General features: G+C 40.0%; 1 protein-coding gene across 1 annotated transcript; it reads right to left on the bottom strand.

The window, feature by feature from the left end:
- Nucleotides 1-4532: 4532 nt before the first annotated feature.
- PSMC1 (proteasome 26S subunit, ATPase 1) lies at nt 4533-25319 on the bottom strand. The gene is made up of 11 exons (XM_072622951.1): nt 24525-25319; nt 21579-21632; nt 20089-20185; nt 17800-17924; nt 17267-17452; nt 15358-15486; nt 12299-12395; nt 7891-8080; nt 7337-7488; nt 6323-6477; nt 4533-4889 (listed from the first exon to the last, which is right to left on the bottom strand). Exons 1-11 carry the CDS (start codon nt 24714-24716, stop codon nt 4755-4757), a joined length of 1512 nt encoding a protein of 503 aa, XP_072479052.1. The 5' UTR covers nt 24717-25319; the 3' UTR covers nt 4533-4754.
- Nucleotides 25320-25612: the final 293 nt, after the last annotated feature.

Below are 25612 nucleotides of genomic sequence, written 5' to 3'. Positions count from 1 at the left end.
GTGTTATTGTGAGAACCTAACAAGAAAATATTTATAAAACCTGTTTTCTCATCTGTAAAATGAGGGGAGGTTAGCCTTGAAAGCCTTTGAGGTCCCTTCTAACTCTAAATCTATGATCTCATGGTAAATTACTTAGATTCTCCTTTCTCATCTGAACTCAAATGGATCTATGTGCTAAGGATACAGGCAGAGAAGCCATTCCCTACTCTCAGGGAGCTCACAATTTAATGGAGGAGACAACACATGCTGAAAGTCTCAGGTGGTTTCTAAACTGTTGATTGATTGATTGATTGATAGGCCTGAATTCTATGATTTCAAAATGATTATCTTACAGTAACTTATGGACTCTTCAGATAGCAGTTCTCCTTCATTCGCCGCAGGCTAATCAAGAAAAGTGCCCATGGTCCTCTCCGTTTTACCAGAGAGGGCTGCAAGTCAGTGATACCTAGGATACTTTTTTTCTTTTTCTTTCAAAAAAAATTTCTTTTAATTTTCAAGTCCAAATTCTGTCCCACTCACTGAGAAGTTAAGAACTAGGATATTCATTATTTTGTAAAGTATTTTGAGGCCTTGAGTAAATTCCAAGTTGGGGTGGTTTTCTGGGTCTGTTGTGTCTTGGGCTTTAGGGGATGGGTTCAAATGAGAAATGCAAGATTACCAAATGATGCTTGGCTGAACACAGCAAGGATGGCATGTGATGTTTCCTCCCCTGGTCTTTAAGTAAGAGGTCAAGTATCTTTGTCTGCTTAGGATGGTTTAAGTGTAGCCCTGATTGGAGACAAGGGAATGGACAAGTGGAAAGAGCTGAATTGGGAGTCAAGAAACTTGGGTTCTGGTGTAAGTGCTAACCACTAGGTTGCTGTGCGACTTGGCTGAGTCACTTTCTGACCAAACAATAGTCCTGGGTCTGTGAACATATTATGCAGACAGAAGTCATCATCATCATCATCATTATTCTGAGCCACTTTGATGGCCCATGATTCACCCACCCACCCCTCACCTCAGTTGTTTTGGCTAGAAAGGAATTTAGGCAACTTCCCTATTTTAAGTGGTAGCTGTTATTCATCAAATATCAGATTAATCACACTTCGAACATTGTGAACAGGAATTAAAATAATTATATCCCAAGTTAAAATAATTATATCCCGCAGAGAAGTCAGGGACAGGGTAATTCACAGGGTCATCCAGTTGGAGAGGCCTTTTAGTCCAATTCACTCATTTAAAACTGAGGTAACCAAGGCCAGGGGTGGGGGTGGGGGGAGGTTAAGTGATTTATCCAAGGTCACACAAACCAGTGGTAGGATTTGACTCTGAACCAGTATTCTTTCCATGTACCATCTCCCTCCCAGATGGCGCTATATTGCCTTCATATGTGATAACCATGAATACCATACCTCCCCAAAGAAGCACCTGGTTCTGCTGGTAAACTGAGCTGCCAGATGAGCCAAGTGTGTATGTAGAGCTGTGTGAACAGCCATTTGGCGGCACTTCAGGGGGGGAAAACCACCTCTTCTATGGCTTTTCAGCTATTTATTAGAGAAATCAGTTCACAGTTCAAGAAGCAAACATTTATTAAGTGTCTACTATATTCCAGGCAATGTGCTAAGTGCTTTACAAAATGTAATGTCATTTGTTACAACAACCCTGGGAGCTAGGTGCTGTAATTATCCCCATTCTATAGTTGATGAAATTGAGGCGAACAGAAGATTTGCCCAGGGTCGTACAGCCAGGAGGTATGAGACCACATTTGAACTCAGGTCTTCCTGACTTCAGGCCCAGCAATGCTGGGATACCAGAATTACACACCCAAAGAAAACATTTCGCTTCTCACAGAGAATCACGTAGAGTAGCCAAGAAGAGATCAGAACTAGTTGCTGTAGTGTTATGCTATGAGGCTGGTGGAGGTGAAAACAGCAAAAATGATAGGTCAGTCTCCTGGTGAGGCATCACTGACTCGTGGGTCATGGGTTCTAGAGGCATCCTCATGATGCAGGGAAATGGGCCCACAGGTGTGCTGCAGCCAGCTCCTACTAGCTCTCAAGTCAGTTGCTCAATTTCCAGTGTGAACATTTAAACCTTAGAAATTGGCAAACGCTACAAATCAGGGCTTGAATTATTATTTCATTGATTTTTTTGAGACTTAAAATGTTCTTAATGCAGATTACACTTAAATGTGTGTACATTTTATTTTTCTGTAGAGCTGTTTAACATTTATTACCACATCCCTGTAGTATGAAAAGAGTATGGATAACAGAACGGGGCAAGAAGGGATGGGTCGTGACTGGTGTTGTGGTAGGGACTACCTGCATCGATGAGATCACAAATGCATTTGAGTTGAATTGAATAAGATGCATCCTGGGATAGTGGTGAGAAGGCTGGACCAAGTGGGTAAGTCAACCTCTTAGCCTCAGTTTTATTCTCTACCGGACTTAATAAACTCCTTGATGTTGGGACTGTTTATTTTTGTATGGTCAGTACCTACAATAGTGCCTGGCGCATACAGCAAGCATTAGACAAATGTCTAGGATTGCAATCAATGAGGTGATGTACATTAAAGCATGAAAGTCAACTGTACAGCACTGTTCACACCTAGACCATTGGTGTTATTGAAGCCAGGGCAGAGTCTGGGGAGTCTTTGCTTCATCTTTTATGATAGCTGTATTCCTCATAGCAGTTTCCCTGACTATCACACAAAAGTACCAACCTAATGGGAGAAATTTTAATTTGGAATAAGTCAGTGAAGTTTTTAAGTTACTTAAGCTATTAAAGCCTAAAAGTATGTATCATCTATGACTCATCTTCCTTTAGAGATGACCTTACACTTTTCAGTACCAATTCACTTGGTTCCACAAGCCCCTGACAGGAAGAATTCAAGCCCAGGTGCTTCCTCTGACTGCAAGGTAAATGTTCTTTTCATTGTATCAACCAATCACATTTCTGTTAGCTGGTTGTTGGGTTTTTTTTTAACTCAATTCATCACCATTTAGTAGACTCAACAACAGAATTTCCCTTCTCCAATATCTCTTCTTTCTTTATCATTTTTATAGGCAAGTGTCCTGTGGCATCTCCAAAAAAACTCCCCAGAGCTCAGGTTGAGAGGTAGCAATGGTGTCACTCAGAACAAAGGGGACCACTAAACCATATTGACTTAGAAAACCATTTATTAACATCATCTATGATCTATTGCATTTTTATTTGGTTCAGTATTTCCCAATTACATACTGATCTGGTTCCTGCTACACTGGGGAGTATGGTAAGTATTAGCCACCTCTGGTGAAATGGATATTTAGCTTCAGTCAGGAAAACCTGGGTTCAGGTTCCACTTATGACACATATAGGACTGTGTGAGGTTGGTGAAGTTCCTTGACCTCTTCTGCCCCCAGGCAAAGTAAGACTTTAGGTTGCAAAACCCCATTGGTAGAAGACATTTAGAACCTTCTCCTTTAAGGGTCCTTTCCATTAACCCTTGATTTATCTTGTATGCAACCATTTATAAACTTATCCTCTTCTCCTGTCAGAATGCAAGCACCTTGCAAGGAGAGGATTGTGTCTGTCTTTATTTGTATCCCCAGTGCTTAGCATAGTGCCTGGATTTAATAAGCATGTTGATTTCCTAACACCCATGAAACTGCAGGTTGAAAGTAAAAAATGGGACATGATTTGCCATTTCCTGGGGTGGCCACAGACCACAGACAAGCTGAGTTATGAATAGGACCGTATGGAAGTGACTGAGGTTTCAGCCACTACCAACTTAAACAGGGTTATATAGAAGGGCTGGATTCTGCTTTGTTTCCTTTTGTAGGATCAGATCAGGGGAGGTTTCTGATCAAATTAGAGCTGGTACAGGAGCTTCCAATCTGGAGACCTCACCTCAAGTCTGAATTCTGCCACTGTCTAGGTCTATGACTTCAGGGAGGTCATTTCCTGTCCCTGGGTCTCAAAACTGTTTTGGGGGAGTGGGCGGGATAGAATAGATACCTTCCACTTAACATTATGACCTTTGACCTGGGGCATATCATTTAATCTCTTGACACCTCAGGTGCCTCCATCATTAGAATGGAAAGAGAATACTGCTGAAGGAAAGCCCAGTGACTGCCTTGTTGTTGTTGGGAGTGGGAAGAGACCAGGCCTGTGGTAGCAGGAAGAAGGTACTGGCCTGAGATTTCCCACCCTGACCTTGAAAGGCTTTGCTCAGGTAAATAACCCTACCTCCTCTATGCGTGTGAGGGTATGTTTGTGTGTGTCCAGGATAGTGACCCAAAATGTGCTAGGGCTTGCTCCCCAAGAGCATTAAACTGCTGAATAAAGCAGTAAAATAACTTCTAATTACTGTCTTGCCAAAAAGAAAAACCCATCTACAAATGTACCAGTTTTCAGAAGAGATGTTGAGGTGGCAAGATCCTTCGCATACACTCTATCCTTGCAGGCCAGCAGCTTAACACAAGGAACTGCTGTTGTTCACTCACTGACTGTTACTGGTACCATCCTCAACACGCACTGTCTACGAGGAGATGACACAACTGATACATGAATGCCTTCTGAAAGAGCACGTTTTATTGTGGAATATAGTGTAGCACACTGAACAAAAGACTTTGGGTACCTCACAAATCCTATCCAAGTACTATAAAAAAAACCAAAAACCCTTGCTCATAAAGACCCACTGGCACATGGATGCCCCTTCAGTTCTCCCAGCGTTATTAGTTCAGGGGGTTTGGACAGCTCCCAACAACTTTCATGAAGGCAACACAGTTCATTTAGAGATACAGTCCCTCTGGGGTGCCTTCTTGTTTCTTATAAAGTACATTTTCTTTAGATTTTTTGAAGTCTTCATTTGTTACTTTCATTCTACGTTCTCTTAGGGCCATGAGACCAGCTTCTGTACAAATTGCCTGCAAAAGTGGAATAGAATTTTCAAAAGTAAAAATTTGGGCCTTGAAGATCTGTAACTCTACGCTAGCAACATCAAGGGCAGAGATATTTTCAAAAAAGGTTTGTCACAGCCAAACTATGGAGGAGAAACATAGTGATCTTTTTCAGCTGAAAGCTAAATTTTGGTTATTTGAGGGGATGGGCAGCAGTCAAAAGGACTATTTAGAGAATCGTCGATTGAAAAACAGTGACCTTCTTGGAGGAGAAGCCTGCTGGTCACATCAAGCCACAGCAGTTTGAAAGAAGAGCTGTTTCATGGAAAACAGCATGGCAGAGGGGGAGTACATTACTGTGGATTAAACAATGGACTTGGTAACACTGTTCAATGATCAATTTTCATGGACTTAGCTCTTCTCAGCACTACAATGATCTAAGACAATTCCAAAAGACTCACGATGGAAAATGCTGTCCACATCCAGAGAAGGAACTACAGAGTCTGAATGCAGATCGAAGTATGCTATTTTCACTTCTTTTTGTGACTGTTCTCCTTTCGTTCTGTTTCTTCTTTCACAATATGACTAACATGGAAATATGTTTCCATGACTGCACAAACAAAAACACCAACAGACTTGGGAGCCATTAGTCTGTGGGCAAGCTTCTCAGCTTGTGTGCAGAGGAAGAATAACACTTACTTCACAGGATAGTTGCTTTGTACAATGAAAAGAGCTGTTATATCTCCCAGCAATTAAAATTATTTCACGTAACAGTCAATGATAACCTGGTTCTACAAGAGATCTCCAGAGTCTAAGACTGAAGTCTAGCTACCTAAATAGAGAGATCTCAAGTCCACAACCCACCCTGCAGGGTCTGCAGGTTAAAGTTTGATGAAATGTTAGAAAGAATGAAAGGTGGATAATTTCTAGTAAAACTCCTATACTATGAGTATCAGTGATGTAAAACCAAGAGGCAGAGTCTTCCCTAATCATGGTTGAGTAAGACTGGTCAAAATATAATAAATAAAACCCTGAATTCTTAGATCAGAGCAGGATTCCTACATGTCTGAAACTGGCCAAATTTAAGAGCAGTGGCCATTCTTTCCCTTTGATAAGGGAGGAGAAACTGTTCACTTTTAAAAGGTGTATAAAGTTAGACCACTGTGGGCATCCTTGAGAAAGTTACCAGGATCAGAACAAGAAAACAACTCACTCTGGGGATCAGTGACTGTTTTTTAAAAAATTTTAACTGTGCCTGACAATGATCATTATTTTTTATAATATTAGGTACTGAAAGGTCTTCACTACAAAAAAAAATTGTAATTTCAATGTGGTGGCAAATCAATAATAACTACAGAAATACCATTTATGTTATTACCTAATTAGCACCTAGGTTATATGCACTCACTAGGGATTTTAAAATAGCTGTTTTCCATCAGCAGCACAAGCAAATGTCTTACCTTGATATCTGCTCCAGACAAGTCATCTTTAGCCATGATCAAATCATCTAAAGTTACATCATCTGCCAAAGTCATTCTGCTCGTATGAATCTGAAATATGCGCTTCTTTGTCTTTTCATCGGGCAGAGGAAACTCAATCTTTCGGTCAATACGTCCTGTGAGTATAAAATGTTTTCAACATCATTTACACACTTCTAGCCTTTCAGTAAATGTAGCCTGGCCTGGAAGTGCAAAGAATGAGGAACCTGTCAATAAAACCAGTGACTACTAGGTAAAGGCAACTTCCTGTTGGCTCCATCTGCCGACAAGGGATTTTTCTGGAAAGCATTAAGAGTCAGGAGCCATGGAGAAGTTTCTCTTCTGCTTAACAGTCACTATCAAGAAAATTATTACTCAGAGAAGCTACTGGCAGATTATGATCCTAATTCAATCTTTGTCTGAGTCAACAAGGAGCTAATTTTCCAAAATACTTCTAGTAAACGCAAACACAAAAAACCCTGGTGTACTAAGGTTAACAGTGAAAAAAAAACAAACCCAAAACATTTTCTTGTGGAAATGGTCACAGCTTCTGACCCAGTTCAAAGTAAAACCCTCACTTGAATGGAAATACATTAAGTTAATAATCTCTCAATGGCACCTGATTTCAGGGAGACCAGCTCAACTTAAAAAATGTACAAAGGATATAAAATAAACATTTTAATCACAGTTGCTTAGAAACCAAAATGAACTTATAAAATGGAAGTACTATACAAAATATTACTTTAGAAAATGTACCAATTTAATGGCAACATTTATCCTAGGATAGGGATCGAGCTATAGACTAAAATTTAAAGTACTAAAATTTTACGGGCATGGGTCTAGTTCAAGGAGAAGGCATTTGTTTTGTACAAAATTTTAGTTACAGTACTGGCGTATCTTAAAATTGCTTTTGAACATTTTCTCAATACTTATTAAAGCTTCCTGAAAAGCAAAATTTTGAAAAATGCCATATAACATAATAGAAACAAGTTTAACCTGGTCTGATTAGTGCTGGATCCAAAGTTTCTATTCGGTTCGTGGCCATAATCACTTTTACATCTCCTCTAGAGTCAAACCCATCCAACTGGTTCAACAATTCCAACATCGTTCGCTGAATTTCTCTTTCTCCACCTGAATTTGAATCATACCTTGGAAGATAAGGAAAAAGAAGAGAAAGGAAGAAATGAAGACCCAATTAAGGCTTAGTCCTCTACTATATTAACTTCACAGATATTAATGCTTGTAAAAAGGCAGAAAAGACAGAGTATCTCTTCTGAAACATTACTCTTCAAAGATGTGTGATGCATTTTAACATCACATTATAAAATTGGCACTGAGCCAAAATACTGTACATCTGAAAGGAAAAAGGAAATACCACGTGATATACACAAGAAAAAATTATCACAAATTATTAGCCAGGCTTACACTTTTCCTGGATAGCTATAACAGAAATACATTTATAACCAAAATGATGGTAAATATTCATTTTTACAAAACAGCTTCCACTGAGTCATCTTTGAAATACTCAAAATTCAACAGAAAGGGAATACCTTTTGGTCCCAATGGCATCAATTTCATCGATGAAGACAATCGATGGAGCATGCTCCTCAGCCACTCGGAACAATTCTCGAACGAGTTTGGGTCCATCTCCTAAGTACTTCTGTATAAGCTCAGAACCAACAACTCTGAGGAAAGTCGCAGAGGTCTGGTTTGCTACAGCTTTGGCTAACAAGGTTTTACCTATTTGAGATTACAAGCAAACAACACCCCCACTTCAGTTAGAACTGCTGAAGCAGTGGTGAAACAATAAATTATTTTCTAGATGTTGTGCAAAGAACATTAGTTTGGAGTCAGGAAATGTAGGTTTCAAGGCTCAAATCCTGGCTTTGTGTCACCATAAATAAATAAATCCCTCCACTTTTGAAGTCTCTCAGTTCTCTCATTTATAAAATGGGAATGACACTTGCACTACTTACCAGACAGGGCTATGTTGAGGAAAGCATTCTGTAATCCATCAAGCGTTCTAAAAACACAAAATGCTCATAAGGTACAACAGAGGAGGAAGCCTGTGGCAGAGCCAGAGACAAGTCCAAGTCTCCTGACATCATATGCTACCTTGGGCCATGCTACAGCACTCTCTCCAGTCACATTCTAGTCCTTTTGGAGACAGCACATAATCATATTAACTCTACCTCCTCACATTTAGCATTTTAAGGCTTCTAAAACATTTCCGGCACAATGGCTGATACAACGGGCAATTAATAAATACTAGTTGACCAGTTTTCCTCACCACGATCTTGTGAAGTACAGGTAGTTTGGACATTCTTATTACCATTTTACAAATGAGAAAATGAGGTTCCAAGTGACTTTCCCATGGTCGTACAGTTAGTGCAGTTTTTGAGGTTCCAACCCAGTTTATCTTGTGTTTATATATCCAGTTATTTGTGGATGCTTCCTTTCAAAGATTCTTAACAATTTTTAACTGTAACTGAATTGTATCACTGTGACTTCCTCTATCAGAACAGTAATGTCATCTCCTTGAATGCCAAGTGTTCATCTTTGAATCCATATGTCCCAAAGACAATGATAAGCAATACTCAGATCCTTAATATGAGAATTTCTAAAAGATCGTTTTAGATTCTCTTGCATACTGCTGGTGATTCTAACTAGGATCTTGATCTGAAGTTATAATAAAATAACTGACTCAGTCTCTAACATGTAAGATTCAATCGATAAATATTCCGTAAAATACTTGTGACCTCTAGTTAATCACTTACTACCATTTATTAATGGGGAGAAAGTTACTGCCTTCCTCTTTCCCACTCCACAAGGATATTATGAAAACTCACTATCACAAAAGGTGGGGGAAAAAAATCCAGAGGTATCTACTTAAGGAGAGAGACAAAAAAAAATTATTGTGCTTCAGATATCAAAAAACACCACAATGTGAGCCCAAGGTCAGGAAGTAAAGAAAATAATGGAAACCATCATAGTGTTCCATTTTCCTTACAACAGTTAGAAAGAAAAAAAAAAAATCAAAGAAATTTGCTAAATCGACAATTTTAGTCACTTGGTTATCAAAACCAAAACACATGTGAAGGACACAAACATTATTAGTCATTGTAGCACCTGAAAATACTTTTGTCTATGGCATTTGAAAAAAACACAAGAGTTACTCTATGCCTTTTATGAAAAAATCTTCATTATAGTCTCTTATAAGCATTTGTTCCCTGTGTGCTTCCTGTACAGCTTCGCTGCCTTACTTTTCCCCCTAATTATTCTACCCCACCAACTCCGCCAAAAAGAGCGGAAAACCCCAACTAAACCCAAATCCATTCAAAAGATTTAAACAGGTGAAGATGATAATTAAAGACATGCCTCAAATTGGCATGAGACAAATTAGAACTGATTTAGGAATTTACAGGGAGAAATTAATATTTGGGTGTTCGAGGAATTTACAGACATGAGATTAATGAGATGACCCTTTTCACCTGCTATCTAGAATCATATTCCAAAACCCTTCTGAGAATCAAACCCTCTAGAGATTAATTATTCCCTCCTCTGTACTTTGTGCCTAGAATTCCGACAGCTGTCACGAAGGGAATGGTGGCTCCTGTTAATCTAAGCCCAACAGGCAGGTCTCTTACCAGGTATAGACAAGGAGTAGTAGTTGCAGTATACAGTGCAGCTTTTTCTATAAAAGTATAGCTCCTTAATAAAAATATGAAAAGCCAGTAAGTTCTAATTTGTACTTTAAAAATAAGTAAACTGAGACAAAGTCTTCAGGGGTGGGGAATCTGTAGCCTTGAGGCCACATGTGGCCCCCTAGGTCCTCAAGTTCTTTGACAGAATCCAAACTTGACAGAACAAATCCCCTTAAGAAAAAGCCACACCCAAGGACTCAGAAGGCCACAAGTGGCCTCAAGGCTGCAGGTTCCTCACCCCTGGATTAGGTTAAGTCAGAGTTTAACAAATTCTTTTGCTGTAAGAGGCAGTCTAGTAGTTGTCAACAATTTAATTTCTATGCCTATGTCAAGGATTTGTGATTTTGTCTGTGAGGGAAGCAAATCACTTACCCAGATCACAAGTCTATCACTTGTGAGATGGACTTCTAAAAGCTGCCGTGACTAAAGTATTAATTGGTGATGAGTTTATCTTGGCTTTTGAAAAAGAAAAAAAAGGCAACACACTGCCCTAGAGCACCAGTTCCCAAACTGAGTTCAGTACTCAAATTAGGATCATTAAGTAGATCTACAAGGAGTTCCAAAGCATCTTCTAAAAAGGATTAAAGAAGTAATGATGGTAAGCCTTACATGCAGTAAAGCTATTTCCTGAGCTCTGTGCAGAGTGGGCAGAAGAGCAGAAGCAGGGAAAAAGCCAGAAGTCCCCATATAGGCATCTCCATTATTGTCTGAACTGAGCAGTATTATTCAGTACCATGGATATTTTCTTTCCAGGTGACTGTGATAATGTCCTAGGGGTCACAAACATTTTTGATAGGAATGAAGTACATATTTATAGTTTCAAGTTAGGACTATGTTGCAAGTACTAGGTAGAGGTTCGAGAAATTGCTAGGCACTTTGGTATCTGGGATTTGCCAAGTCTTCTATTAAGCAAATTATTAATCATTGCCTGACTCAACTTTGGCTCTCTTTTCTAGTTTCAGGAAATACATTTCTAATGTCTAATCTACTGTTCTTCTAGGACTGAAAAGTTCTGAGACCTCACAACCTGGCCAGTTCTTTGGAAAGTCACTTGTGTTTTAAGGGTTAAATACTCCATACTAGGGGTGCGGAACCTGTGGTCTTGAGGCCACATGTGGCCCTCTAGGTTCCCAAGTTTGGCTCTTTGACTAAATTCAAACTTCACAGAACAAATCCTCTTAATAAAAGGATTTGTTTTGTAAAACTTGAACTTGATCAAAAGGTTGTACCCAAGGACCTAGAAGGCCAAAGGCCACAGGTTCCTCACTCCTGCCCCACATCCAACATTAATTTCAAAGTGCTAAAAGAAAGCTGCCTTGCTGTTGTTCTCAGGGAAATACTCAAACTATTTTTCTTCCTTACAAAGACTGTTCTCATGTAGGTAGGAAACAGAAAAGAGGAAAAGAAGTAAATGACAACCAAAGAATGAGATCAGTTCAAGTTCTCATTCTATATATGTGGAAACAGAAGTGCAGGGAGACTTGATTTATCCAAGGTCAAAGCTATTTAGTAGCAGTAATAATAATAATGCCAGCATTAGCATTTACATAAAATTTAAGACTTGCAAAGTACTTTGTGTTGGTGCATTTGCTCTTCCCAACCACCTTTGGAGGTGGATGTTACTATGATTCCCATTTTATAAATGAGGAAATGGAGGCTGCCAGAAGTGAGGTAACTTCACCAGGGTTACACAGCTAGGAGGTGTCTGAAGCAGGACTCAGCCTAAGGGCTGCTGTCTCCCAGTCTATATTCTATCCATGGTACCACTTAGGTCCTAGAGAGTATTTAGGAGAAGGCGGAAGGCTTGCAGGAGGGAATGTGTTCTGATAGTGAGGAGTGGCAGGATTTTCTCAGAAATTAGGCAGGAGACAAGTGCAATGGCTTAGAGATGGGACAAAATTGGGCCTGCTCATAAAGACCACAAAATGAGCTGAAAGAGGAGACAGAACTGTAGTGCTGGAAGGCAACTGAGAGGGATCTCCAGCACCTTCCATTGACAGGTGGGAGGTCAGCTCAGTTCCTTGCAAACTATCCATCTGGCCAGCTTCTAACTGTGAGAAATTTCTTGCTTCAAGGAAGTCTGCCTTCTTGTAATTTAAACCCCTGGTCCGAGTTCTGTTCTCTGGAGCTGTGCAGGATAGGTTTATTCCTTCCACAAGACAACCTTTTCCAGTATCTAAAGAAGGAACTATGTCTCTTCTTCCCCAAGACAGACATACTTAGTGCAACTGAAAATATCAAACACATAAAGTACCTGTGCCAGGAGGGCCGTAGAGAATGACTCCTTTAGGTGGCTTAATACCCATCTCCTCATAATATTCAGGATGAGTGAGGGGAAGCTCCACAGATTCCTAGAGAAAACAATTGTCCAGTAAAACCATGGTTTTCATTTTGATCAGGATATAAGCCAGGGGTAAACCTTGTTTAAGTTCACCTTATTTGGCTCATACATACGGTTTCCTATACCTCTGTATCTATAAGTGTGTCTGTATGTATTTGTGTGTATAATCATGTCAGTTTAAACTGAATTCTCTACTTTATTATTATTACATTGCTTAGGTAGTTTCCACTTACATCATCTTTACTTTTCTAAGCAAGATGGGCTTCAATCTCTACTGCTCAGAAAGGGTCTCCTTACAAACAACCATTTTCCATAAATGAACTACAAATGGGAACCCAATTAACTAAGTTTCTAGCTGTTAACTCTGTCTCATCCACTCATATTCTCCTCATCTCAGGGTAAAGATGGTCTTTGATTTCTGAATTCTATAAGATGTATAGAGTATCCCAGCACTAGCTTAGTTAACTACAGTCTTATTACTGAGTGTGGCCATCAGATGATTAATTTTTTTTTCCACAGCAACTGATGAAAATCATCTATTAATCATAAAGTGGTTGTGATCTGTACAGGTGAGGCCCTCCTTCTTCCTTCTTAATCTCTGATAATGAAGTAACCCTTTACACTTGACAAGACCAAAACCTACATACGTGCCACTGATCCCATCTTCTTAGTCTTCTCCTGTAGACTGCAGCCTCAATCATCTGTCCCTTCTTTCTCTTCTTCAATAACCCTTTATTTACTGGTTCTTTCCCTAATGCTTTCAAACATGCCTAAGCTTCCCTCAACCTTAAAATGCCTTTACTAGACCACCCCAAGCTATCATACTATATACCTCTTCCCTTTCTCAGCCAAACTACTGCAAAAACCCATCTATATGCTCACTGCCTTCACTTTTCCTTACACTAATTCCTCAACCCCTTGCAATCTGGCCTCTGATCTTGTTACAAGACAATGACATTAATCCACAAATCTATTCCATTCCTCATCCTTCTGTCTAAATGTTGCTTCTACCACTGTGGACCACCACATATCATTCTGGATCTCCTCTCCTCTCTGGTTCATTAAACAACTCTTTGCTCCTGTCTCACTGTTCTTTATCATCTTCACTCTTTCTTCATCCAGATCACACATAACTGTGTTTCCCAGGGCTCTGTCCTAGGTCCCCTACTCTTTCCTTTCTACATTCTCTAGGTGAACTTAACACCTTATGGGTTTAATGACCATCTCTATACTAATGATGCCCCCATTTATACATCTGACTACACTTGGTCTCTCTTGTAAGCTTCAAGACCACACCCCCAGCTGCTTATAGGACATTTCAAATGAGATGCCCTATAGACACCTCAAATCAGCACATACAAAACAGAATTCATTATCTTTCCCCACAAACCTATTCCTCCAAATTGCCAAATATACACATATTTCTGTCAAAGGTAACACAATCGAAGCATCTCCCAAGTTTGGAATCTTGGGATCATCCTTGATCCTCACTTCCCTTCATCCCACTTATATAATTAGTTGCCACAGTGAGCTGTTTCTTCTCCATATCTCTTATATCTGATCCCTCCTCTATTCACAAAGCTACCCGCTTCGTTCAGGCCCCCATCTCCTCTCACCCGGGCTCATGGCATGGTCTTACTTCTCTTCTTGCCTCAGATCTCTTCTCACTTTATCCCCTCATCTTCCACACTGCAGTCAAAGTGATTATCTTCAGTGATTTCCTATTGTCTCTAGACTGAAATACAAACTCCTCTGGTTAGCTTTTAAAGTCTTTCAAATCTCTGCCAACATATCTTTCCAGGCTCACTGTGTATTGTCTGCCCTTCTGCACTCTGAGACACAGATAGGCTAGCCTCTGTTCTAGTTCTTCTCCCCTGTCTGACCTCATGCCTGGTTTCACCTCTGACTCATATTATCTCTCTTCTTTCAATATGCAGCTCAAGCTCCATCCTTTATATAAAACCTTTCCTGATCCTCTTAAACGACAGTGCCCTCCCTGTCAAACTACCCAGTATTTAGCTACTTTGTGTTTATTCTGTTAATACTTACATATATGGTATCCCAAAAGTCTCAGTGCTGTTTTCAGCCTTAATGTGTCTGTACTGTCCCCCCTTTCTGAATGTAGGGTGTCTGCAAGTAGGGACTGTTTCATCCTCAGCACCTGGACTAGTGCTTGGCATATAATAAATGCTTGCTAACTGATGAACATGGAAGTCATTTAAAACAAATTCTTTGTTTAGGGGCATTATTATTAATAATAATCATCATAGTTAATACTTACACTGCACTTTGTTACAAAACCATTTATATATGTGTCACATGTATATGCATACACATACATGTAAAATTCATATCACACACACCCACCATTTGATCCTCACCAGGTTGCTGTGAGATCAAGTGAGACAAAGTATGTAAAAAGTGTTTTGCAACCTACAGCACTAAATAAATGTCTGAACCACCAGGGCCCATAGAGCTATTTCTGAATGACTCACTTATACAGTAACCTGGATGGATAGATGCAGAGAGCTCTGATGCCCTCCAGTGATGATACAGGGGACCTGTCCTCCAATTACTAGGGCCAGGTCTAATTCAGCCCATTTTCAACACTATAGTACACAGTTTTCCCAGACTACAAGATAGAAATATAATCCATTGAATAGCTAAGGATTCCACTGAAAAACTAAAAAAAATATATATTTCAAGTTTGAGTCATAGGATTATGCTTATTTAAAAAAAATATGAAGTTGTGGTAGCTGTAATACTGTTCCAATTTATTTTGTCTACGATGCCAATAACAGTAATTAACTAAACTTGTTAAAAACCAAAACAATAAGTTAAACCCCAAACTGGTAAAGCCTAAGGCAGTCACTAATCTAGTTACTAAAGAAAAAAATCCTGAACATCAGTACATTAGGCAAATTACATAATAGAATAAGAAGAAACTAGAGTTCTGATAAAATCATTCCCACCTTAATTTCTTGAATCTGGTTATCCAATCCACCAATATCAGCATATGTCTCCTGTGGGGCCTTCTCTACTTTCATCACTGTAACGAGGGGATCTGTGTCATCCATCAGAACTCCTATCACAGCATGAACCTAGTAAATAATGGCAGTATTATTACAGGGACTGGTGGTTAGTATCACTATTTATGAAATGTCTTCCTCACAAACCTAGCACAAAGACAGTACAATTTTAAATATACGGAAAATCAAATGCATATATCACATAGTTAATAAATGGCACACTGGATATATAAACAAGTAATATCTACATATATCTACATCTATCTATCTATCTATCTATCTATCTATAAAATAGTCACTCCACAATAGACAAATAGTCAAAGGAAATGAACAAACAATTTTCAAAAGAATAATTGCAAAGTATTCACAACCAAATGGAAGAATGCTCAAAAGCACTAATAAACAAAATGCAAATCAAAATAATTGAGGTTTTATCTCATACCCTGCAAATTGACAAAGATGACAAAAAATGGTCACAGACAATGTTGGAGGAGATATGGGATGAAAGGAACACTAATGCATTGTTACTAGGGAGCAGGGATTCCACTTCCTACTGTGTAGGCATGACTACCATCTCCTACTAAGCCAAACTGTGTCCAATCCCCAGCCTCTTCTGGGAAAAGGAATGGTGCCTTTGATTACTGAATCAAATGAGCAACTTTTTGAACAAATTTTGAACAAATGTTCAAAAATGAACATACTCACACACTGTTATACCCTACACAACCCAGTGATTCGGAAGCCCTGTAGGGTATTATCCAAACCTCACTGCCTACCCTATCGCTCAATTCCTTTTTCCTCCTCAACCTTCCCCTCCCAAAGTCTCTAGCTTGTTTTATGTCTCAACTAAAATCCCATCTTCTATATAGGAAGGAAGCCTTTCTCAAGTGCCTCGGGGACTCTATTAATTACTCCCTATTTATCCTGTACACAGCTTGTACTTGTACACATTTGTTTGTTGCTTCCCCCATTAGATTCTGAGTTCCTTGAGGGCAGGGAGTGTTTTGCCTTTGTCTCTATCTCCATCACCATCTATTCTCTATCTTCATCATTTGGCAATATTTAAATAGTTATTGCCTGATAGGTGGAGCTATAAAATTGATACTACTGTTCTAGAAAACAATTTAAAATTACAGTGACTAAGGTGTCTATAACCTTTGTCCCAAGGAAGTAATTAATAATAAAGTCCCCATATACAATATTTATAGCAGTACTTTTTATGACAGCAAAGAATTAGAAACAAAATAGATGCTCATGGACTGGAGAATAGCTAAACAGATAAATAGCTAGACACATGAATGTAATGGAGTATTACTGCGCTGTTAAGAAATGATGAGCATGATGAATGCAAAAAAGCATGGAAAGATCTACATGCACTGATGCAGCAAGAAGTAAGCAGAGCCAAGAAAACAAACACATAATGACTACAACAATATAAATGGAAAAGACAACCACACACAAAAAATCAAAAGTGATCACAGCAAAATTATGAAGATGAAATATGACCAGCAAAACCCTTCATGGCTTCATGGAGGTGGGTGGTTCACAATACATCACACAGGTTTTTGGACTTTTTCAGTGTATTAACTGGTTGTGTTGCTTTTCCTTCTCATTTTTTTCTTTCCTTTTTTTTGGTCTTTAAAAAATGCTATTTTTTCCTATGGGATGCTTCTAGGAGTGTTGGTGGTGGTAAAGAAATACTGCGGAAAACTACGAAGATTTTTTTTTTAAATGTACTAATAAAAATAAACCAGACATTAGCGATCTACTCCCAGAAGTCAAACTGGCCAGTGCCAAGGCAAAGTAAAAAACTGCTAGCACTCCTTCATCCTTTAGAGAATTTTCGACTTACCTTATGGTTGAGGAGGACAGAACACCCTGGTTCTAGCAGATCCTTGTCTACAAATGATAGAATGCTGACATAGTGCTCTGATCCCACCGAGGTAGACACAATGGCATGATTATCATCAATGATCTCCTCCAATGTCCCTACAGACATTGGGGTCCCTCTTAGATCATCTACCTTTGATCGTTCTTCCTATTGGAAGAGGAATAAATCAGAAATGAAAAACAATGAACCCAAAGAAACAGCACTTGATATTGTGGGATTTATTTAATCTATTTATATAAATTTGTTTACTTTAGTAATGCTTACTTTAAAATATGCTTGAGACATTTTCACCAGAGAATAAGTAAAATTTGTAAAGTACTATTTTATTAATAAAAATTAAAGTATGAAACATTTTAATCATCAAAGTAAAATTTATCAAGTACTTATAAATTTACTTTTACTGATTTTATTTATGTTAAGCTATGGCCCCAAGAACTGATTAATAAAAATTCTACCCAGACTGTTTTCAAAAAACGAAAACTGAAGCAATTTACCTCTTGCTTTTCTTCCAGTGGTTTCATTTGTTCTTGATTTCTGATGAATTCTTCTTCCATGAGAAGATAATCTTTAATTCTTTCCAATTTCAATAATTTTAGCCTGCACTGAGTGTGAGGTGTTACTGTAATTAAAAACAGAAATGTCATCATACTGGTACTGTAAAATGCTAAATAAGTAATACTTTAATAACAAGTAATTCAGTACACTCAATTGAAAAAGAAAATCTATCAAAAAAAAAAACCCTCTCTAAATCCTGAAATGTTTATCAGTTTAATAACAGTAATTAGATTAAAAGAGAGGGAGAAAATTTTAAATCAGGCAGAAGCCAGCGTATGTGAAGCAGGGAGAGCAATCCCAAGATGTGACATGTAGAGTGTAATTTTATACAAGGCCTGAATACGTGGGACCTTGTGTAAGGGAAGGCACTAGACTTATAGCCAAAGGGTCATAGACTTAAAGCTGGAAGGGGCCATCAAGTGGTCACTGAAGACAACCCTCTTATTTTTCAGATAAGGACACTGAGACCCAGGAGATTTGTGACTATTTTTGGGTCACATAGCTACTATATATCTGAGAGAAGATTTGAACTTAGATCTTCCTGACACTAGATCCAGTGTTCTATCTACTATACTACACAACTTCTCACAATACAACTCACAACCATTAAATCATCCTGATGAATATCTGATCATTGGATTCAGATGGCTCTGGAGGAGAAGTGGGGCTGGTGACCTGCGCAGCCCTCCCTCACTCAAAACAAAGTCAAGTGTAAGTCATGTCATCATTTCTCTGATGGCATGGTCTTCTTCGGCAACGAAGGACGAACACAACCACCACCTAATATTTCCACTGCTTCTCTATTTCTGTCAAAGTACCAACTCTTTTCCAGTCATATGGGTTAACTTAGGTGTCACCCTCAATTTCATTCCCTCCATCTGACCCAATCTTAAATCCACTGTCAGTTCTACTTGTACAATATTTCTCCTTCAGATTATCTATTCTTAGTTGGACTGCAGCAACAGCTTCTTAAATGACTTTATTGCTACAAATGTCTCCCCTCTCCAATCCATTCTTCATGTAGCTAACAAAATGATATTCTAAAGCTCAGGTATGACCATGTCACTTCCCTCCTGGAATAGCTCTAGTAACTCTATCATCTGTCCAATAAAATACAAACTCTTCTGTTTGGCATTTGTAGCACATATCTACACTCTAGCTCCAACCTACCTTTCCTTGCCTATTACAGATTATTCTCCTTTACATATTTATTCACCAGCCAAACTGGCCTTCTTGCTCTTCCTCATATACAACATTCCTTCTCAGAAAAACAGTCTTAATTGCACACTTGAATGATTCTTTTTATACGGCCAAAACCAATTTTTTTTTTTAAATGAAGTTAACTAATATACCTATATGCTCAAATTTCAAACTATACTACAAGTTAGCAAGTGTAGCAACTCTTTAAAAAAAAGTGAAAATCTCAAGATAAACAACAAAGTGCTAAACAATTTTTCTTCCTGAACATTCCCCATCTGCCTAATTATAAGGCAATTAGTTTTAATTTGGCCATTTGAAGATGTATTCATCCATATCCTAAAGAAAGAGTCATCTTAGGTAGATAAATGAAGAAATGCCCTACAGGGTGGGGCCCCCACCTTAGGGGATTCACAAAGGCCAGAGTAGAAATAAAACTAATACCAATCTGCAGGCAGAGTAGCTATGGGGGTCTGGCCTACATAACTATTAAAGAGTACCAGTCTAATGTTACCAAATGGCTTCATCACTGCCTAGGAGTAGCATGGGGAATTTTACTGCAGACTCTGTAATTCTGCATGAAACCAGGGTTACACATTCCTACACCAGAGTGCTTCTACTCATGTACTTTTATGGCTTGGTGACTCCAAAAGAAAATGAAGTATTAGAACCAATTCGATCCCATAATATTTACACTAGAACCACACGGACCTTCCTTTAGAAAATATATGTGAAGATTAATTGTTTTTCAAGCATCAAAAGGCCTCTTGCCAAGTGAGATTATGGACATTTCTTAGAGTCTCATATTTGTTACCTATCTCTTCTTCCCTCCTATCTAAGCTACTGTCAGCTCTTATTGATCAGACTGATGAAAACCTACCAATCTTATTCTCCTTTTTATTCTACGCACTATGATCCTACTACTGCTCAGTCTCTTAAACGTCTGCCTTTCCGTGTTTTGTTAAGGATGATTTCTCCCCCCCAAAATTTGAGAGCTGACTTCAAGAATATTCTATTAATCATGTGATTACCAAGTGGCAATTTGCTGGCAGCATCTGGTCCTTTAGTTTTCTTCTTCTTTTTTCCTACCCTTGTTGGAACTGGAGGCTCATATTTCTTTTTCTTGTCCTTTGGTTTATAAGTAACATATAAAAAAAGAAATTAGAAAACACAGAAATAAAATAAAACAAGAACTTATTTTCATACTACAATGATCTTTCTCCATCTACTATATTTCCTTTCATCTTGTAAAGCAGTAAAGTAAAAAGTAGTTCCTTTGTGGCTAAGTTAACAAACACATCAGGGTAATTTTATTTTAAAGTGTATATAAACAGTTGGAGGGGGAGAAAGAAAATCTAAATCAGGCACAGAAAAATAAAAACCCAGAGTTATACTCTCATTTCATGTTAATAGTTTAGATGTGGGTATTTGGAACAAGTTTTCATAGCTCAGGAACATGAGGAATGTAAACCAATCATACTATAGGTAAACCAGCCTAAAATTTCAATAGGGTCCTATATTTTCATCATTCTTGTGTCTCATCAACCTTCCTGGCACTCTGGTGAAACCTATGGATCTCTTCTCCAAATAATGTATTAAAATGCATAAAATATGTAATTACAAAGGAAATCAAATACACTGAAATATAGTCTCTAAAAAGGAAAAACTGCGATCTCTTGTGATCTAGAAGCTACACTGATTTTGAAGTACTGATGAGTGTAAGTATTTTGAGATACTAGTGGTTTCATCAGTGATAAAATCACAGGAATTTCTACTGTGGTTTGCCTAGATTTATAACTGAAGTAAATGCTACATTTCAGTTAGAAGTTAGTGAAAATATAGATATATTTTTTCTAATCCAAATTCATGAGTCACAGGTTAAGAATCGCTAGTCATTTACTTATTTAAGTTTCACTGTTACTTTTATATAAGTCATTTCTCCTTTTCATCTTCTCTTTCTCTTCCTCACTCCCACTGGCTAATAAACCTTATTTCTAACAAAGAAAAACATTTAAGTAAAACTAAAAGAATCAGTCAATATCAATTTCTAAAATGCTTCTAAAAGTCAGGTTGGTTAAAAATAGTTTAGCCTATGGCTCTGGGGGTGAGGAATGTTTGCACATTTTAAAATTTACCCCCAAACTGCAATACAAGTCTATTGTACAACTGTAACAATTTAGAGTTATCCCACCCACATGACAACTTTCCCAATGCAGCTTTGATATTTTACAGGTATGCATAAGAAATTATATGGGAATTCTTGGGGGAATTTTGAGGAAGCTGCAGATGACACAAAAAAAGCTTAAAAATGCAGAAATGCACAAAATATATGTATTGTATTGTATTGTGTACTATCAACATATTTTATCTTTTAATCCCACAATTCAGACTTCTTCTCTGGTGAAAAGGGACGACCAAAAAATTTTATGCAGATTTTCCAGACTGCAGGGGTACTATGCCCCTAACCCTCACAATGTGGACAGGATAACTATATTTACATTACGTCTGTTCTGGTACTTACCTTGTCATCCTTCTTGCCACCCCCAGGTCCATGCCCACCACTCTGACTTTGACCCTGGAAAAAAAAAGCAAAAACAGAGAATTGCTCTAGAATTAAACACATGAAGGAACATACCAAGACACAGCAGATTAATGAAAAATTTATGGCAGCCAAGAGAGAACAAGGTCCAAAATAACTCATTTCTGGAATAAATGATACAACTTAACATTCTATAAGAGAAAATTAACAGAGGGAAGACACCAACTAATTCCTATGAAATAGGAATTTTAAAACAAGAGGTTGAGTTTATTTATTTACTAAGGAAGTATTAATTAAAGAGGATGCCTTACCTTTCTTCCAGTTCCCTCTGCAACCTCTTAAGAACTTAATTTTTTATTCAATCCCAGGTGTAACCAGTTAGAGAAAATAATGCTTAACAAAGAAAAGAAGGAATTCATACTGACAAAACTGTACTGGACAAATGTACTGCACTGATGCCTATATTCATCTCTACCAATGAGAGTCAACATATTAAAGCAGAAAGAGTGCTCGATTTGGAGTTAGAGGATGTAGATTAGAATCCTGGCTCTGCTGTTTACTGGCTGGGTGATGGTAGGCAGGCCACTTAGTCTCTTTGGGTCTCAGTTTCTTCATCTATAAAACAAGGGGGCAATCTCCAAGGTCCCTTAACAATTCAAAAATCTATGATCCTATAACTTATTAACTGTATGATCTCAGGCAAATTAAAGTCTTATCACCACACCAGTGAACAATACACATCTCACAGTTTGGTGGCTGATAAAAATCATATGAAATGTTTGTGAGGTGCCTTAATTATTATTTAAATCATTAGTGAAGGCTTCTTAGGTTCCCTGAAATTACCTGCACTTCTTACACAGAGGCTAAGCAACAGGCCCTCTAAGTGCCAACATGGCAGCCTTCCTCTGAATAAATGTCAGTTTTTCTAGAGTCATAATAAAACTAAAAAGATGTGTCTGAGCAAGAATACCTTTTACAAAAGCCTCAAGTGGTAATCCCGCTTCCTCTGGTGATGGACATTCACATGCTATGATGCAGTGCTCTAAGACCGTGCCTTAAGATCATACACTGGGAGCTGGAAAGCATCTTAGAAATCATTTAATGCAATCTCCTAGTTTTACAGATAAGAAAGCTGAGGTTCAGAGAACTTAAGAGACTTGCCCAAGATCAAACAAGTAATAAATAGTAGGCTTGGGACTTAGCATTCTTTTCTTTCCAGGGCTTGAAGAATGGCAGTACAGACAGTGGAAGGGATGTTGGATTTGCAGCCAGGGGACTCCGGAGTGACTGGGTGTCACTTAACTTCTGGGCCTCACTCAGTCTGCTCATCTGGAAAATGAAGGGGTCGGACTTGAGGGCCTCTAAGGTCCCTTCCAGCTCTAAATCTGAGAAATGACTGAGAAAAAACAGGAGAGCTGTGTTTTGGCATCTGAAGGGTTTCTATTTGCTCTGAACCAAGAGCAATGGGTACAAGCTATAATTTGGGCTTACGGTCAGGAAAAAGTTCCAACAATTAAAGCTGTCCAAAAGTAGAATAAGCTGCCCCTCCATCCCTACAGGAGATCAAGCAGAGGCTGAGCGCATCCTGGTATGGATTCCTATCAGGTATTTATTTGCTGGACTAGATGGCTACTACAAATATATTCCCATTCTTCTGACAACAAAAGTAATTAGAGGTCACCGGAAAATCAACTGGTGACAGTGATAGCTATCTGGCAACTGAGCATCTATATTTACCTTTACTATTCGTATTGTTTGGAATAGATCCGTTCTCATCTAGTTCTTGTTTCCCTCCTACAAAGAGGGGCATGTTGTCTTTAAGTACATGAAATGCTGTCATCGCTAAAATGTCTTTGTGACTCCAGAACTTATACTGTAACACGTGTAGGACTTTCTAAAACTGGTGTCTTGGCGGAGAAGTTCAAAGAGAGGATCCACGCCCTCTTTTCGAGAAAATGTAGAAGGGGTCATGAGGACTAGACGCCCCTTAAGGCTCTCTCCAGTTTAGAGAGCTTACAATGCCACAAGATGCTAACGAGAGAAGCGGGAAGAGCATCTGCCACAGGCTAGACTCAAGCATGGGGACAGCGCTGGAAGGGGGCACAGGAGGGGAAACCGAGGACCATCGACTCGAAGGGGCCGACAGGGCCTCCAGTCCCACAGTCTCGTTCTCCAGATGGGGAAACTGAGGCCCGAGAAGTGACGCGACGTGCCCAGAGCCGCCAGGACGCTGAGCAGGACTTGAACCCAAGGCCGCCTCTAGAGCCGAGGTTTGTTTTTTTAAACTGTACTACAGGCCCCGAGCTTTACGTCTCCATGGCGTTTTCAGGATGAAGAAACACGACCACAAAAGGTGAGACTCGCTCGGGATCCCCGAGGAATGACGTGTCCGGGCCGGGACGTCGTCAGGTCAGTAAGCATTTATTAAGCACCTACTACATGCAAGGGACGGTGCTAAGCGTGGGGGACACAAAGAAAATGTTTCAGAACAGAAACAAAGACCCCCAATTCCTGTCCCCAAGGTCAGGGAGGGGCTCTCGGCGAACGAGACCCAGACGGGGTTAATGGAGGAAGTTTCCGAGGAAGCTGGGGAAGGGTTTGGACCCACTAGACTCCGAATTTCAGATAGAAAACCGAGTCCGGAGAGGAGCGGGAACGAGAGCGGCCGCGCAGGACCGGGTCTCGCGCTCCCAGGGCCGCCCTGCGGCCGCGGCGCCGGCCGGGGCGGAGCGGCCTGGGAAGGGGAGGCCGGCCCGTGACTCCACAAAACAGGAGGCCCGGCCCCCGGCGCTCCCGCCGCCGCTGCCCGCTCCGCTCCCAGACCCCTGGCCTCGGGGGCCGAGCCCCTCGGTCACTCTCCGATCGCGGCCGCCGGAGCCCCGCGAATCCGGGCAGGGGCAGCCAACCGAAGGCGGACCAGTCACTCACCATCGCGCTCCCTGCTCCCCGACCGTCTCCTCCGACGCCGGAAGTGCGTCTCGCTACGGCGGCCGCGCCGGGACAGACTTCCGTGCGGTGACAGCTACGGGGGCCGAAGAGGACCAAGCGCCGCAGCCGGTGAAGCTGCGGGGAGGCTGAAGAGCCTCGGCCGGCCTGGACGGCATGCTTCTGCCCTCGCATCAGGGCGCCGTCGGTGTAGACCCTTCCCTGTTACAGATGAAGAGGCTGAGGCAGTTCCACAGCTGTCTAAAGCAGCTTGCAGATCCAGCCCTACTCACGACACCGCCTTTGTCGTCGTAGGTCCTGGCTGACTCTTGGGGACCCCCTCTGGGGTTTTCTTGGCAAATGTCCTTCTCCAGCTCATTTGACAGATGAGGAAACTGAGGCACACAGGGTGGGGTGACTTGCCCAGGGTCACACAGCTAGTCCAGATTTGAAGGCAGGGCGCCGAGTCTTTCCAACGCCCGTCCTAGCGCTCCATCCACTGTGCCACCTAGCTGCCCAGACCAGGTGGTGGAGAGAGTGCCAGGCTTGCGGTCTGGAAGACTCAGCTTCCTGAGTTCAAACCTTAACATTAAATTAACTTAAATTAAATTAGACATTAAACCTTAAATCAAGTCACTTACTAGCTGTGTGACCCTGGGCGAGTCACTTCACCCTGTTTGAATCCTTTTCCTCATCTGCAAAATGGGGACACGCTGGAAACAGAAATGGCCAAACCACTCCAGCGTCTGCAAAGAGACACTCCAGGAACGGCGACTCCAAGGTGGCACCTGACCAGACAGACTCCGACAGAATCAATGTTTATCGGATTCAATTGGTGTCCCTTCCCCTCTTCAGTGAGGGTCTTCTCCCAGGAGATTATGCAGGACTTTTCTTTTTCTAATTTGTAATTTTCAGGGTGTCTGATACATTGTAACCACTTAATACATGTTTATTCACCTGAAGTCTTCAGGGTGATGCAGCATTCTAAACATCGAGTGTGGTCTTGAACACCACTAAGAGGTGCAGAACTTCCAGGTATGGCTGATAGTCACAGTGTACTCTCTAAAACATTGCGTCCAATTCCAGGTACT

This window comes from Notamacropus eugenii, chromosome 7 (genome assembly GCF_028372415.1).
Source record: "Notamacropus eugenii isolate mMacEug1 chromosome 7, mMacEug1.pri_v2, whole genome shotgun sequence".
NCBI lineage: Eukaryota > Metazoa > Chordata > Mammalia > Diprotodontia > Macropodidae > Notamacropus > Notamacropus eugenii.
This window is presented reverse-complemented; position numbering and strand designations above follow the sequence as displayed.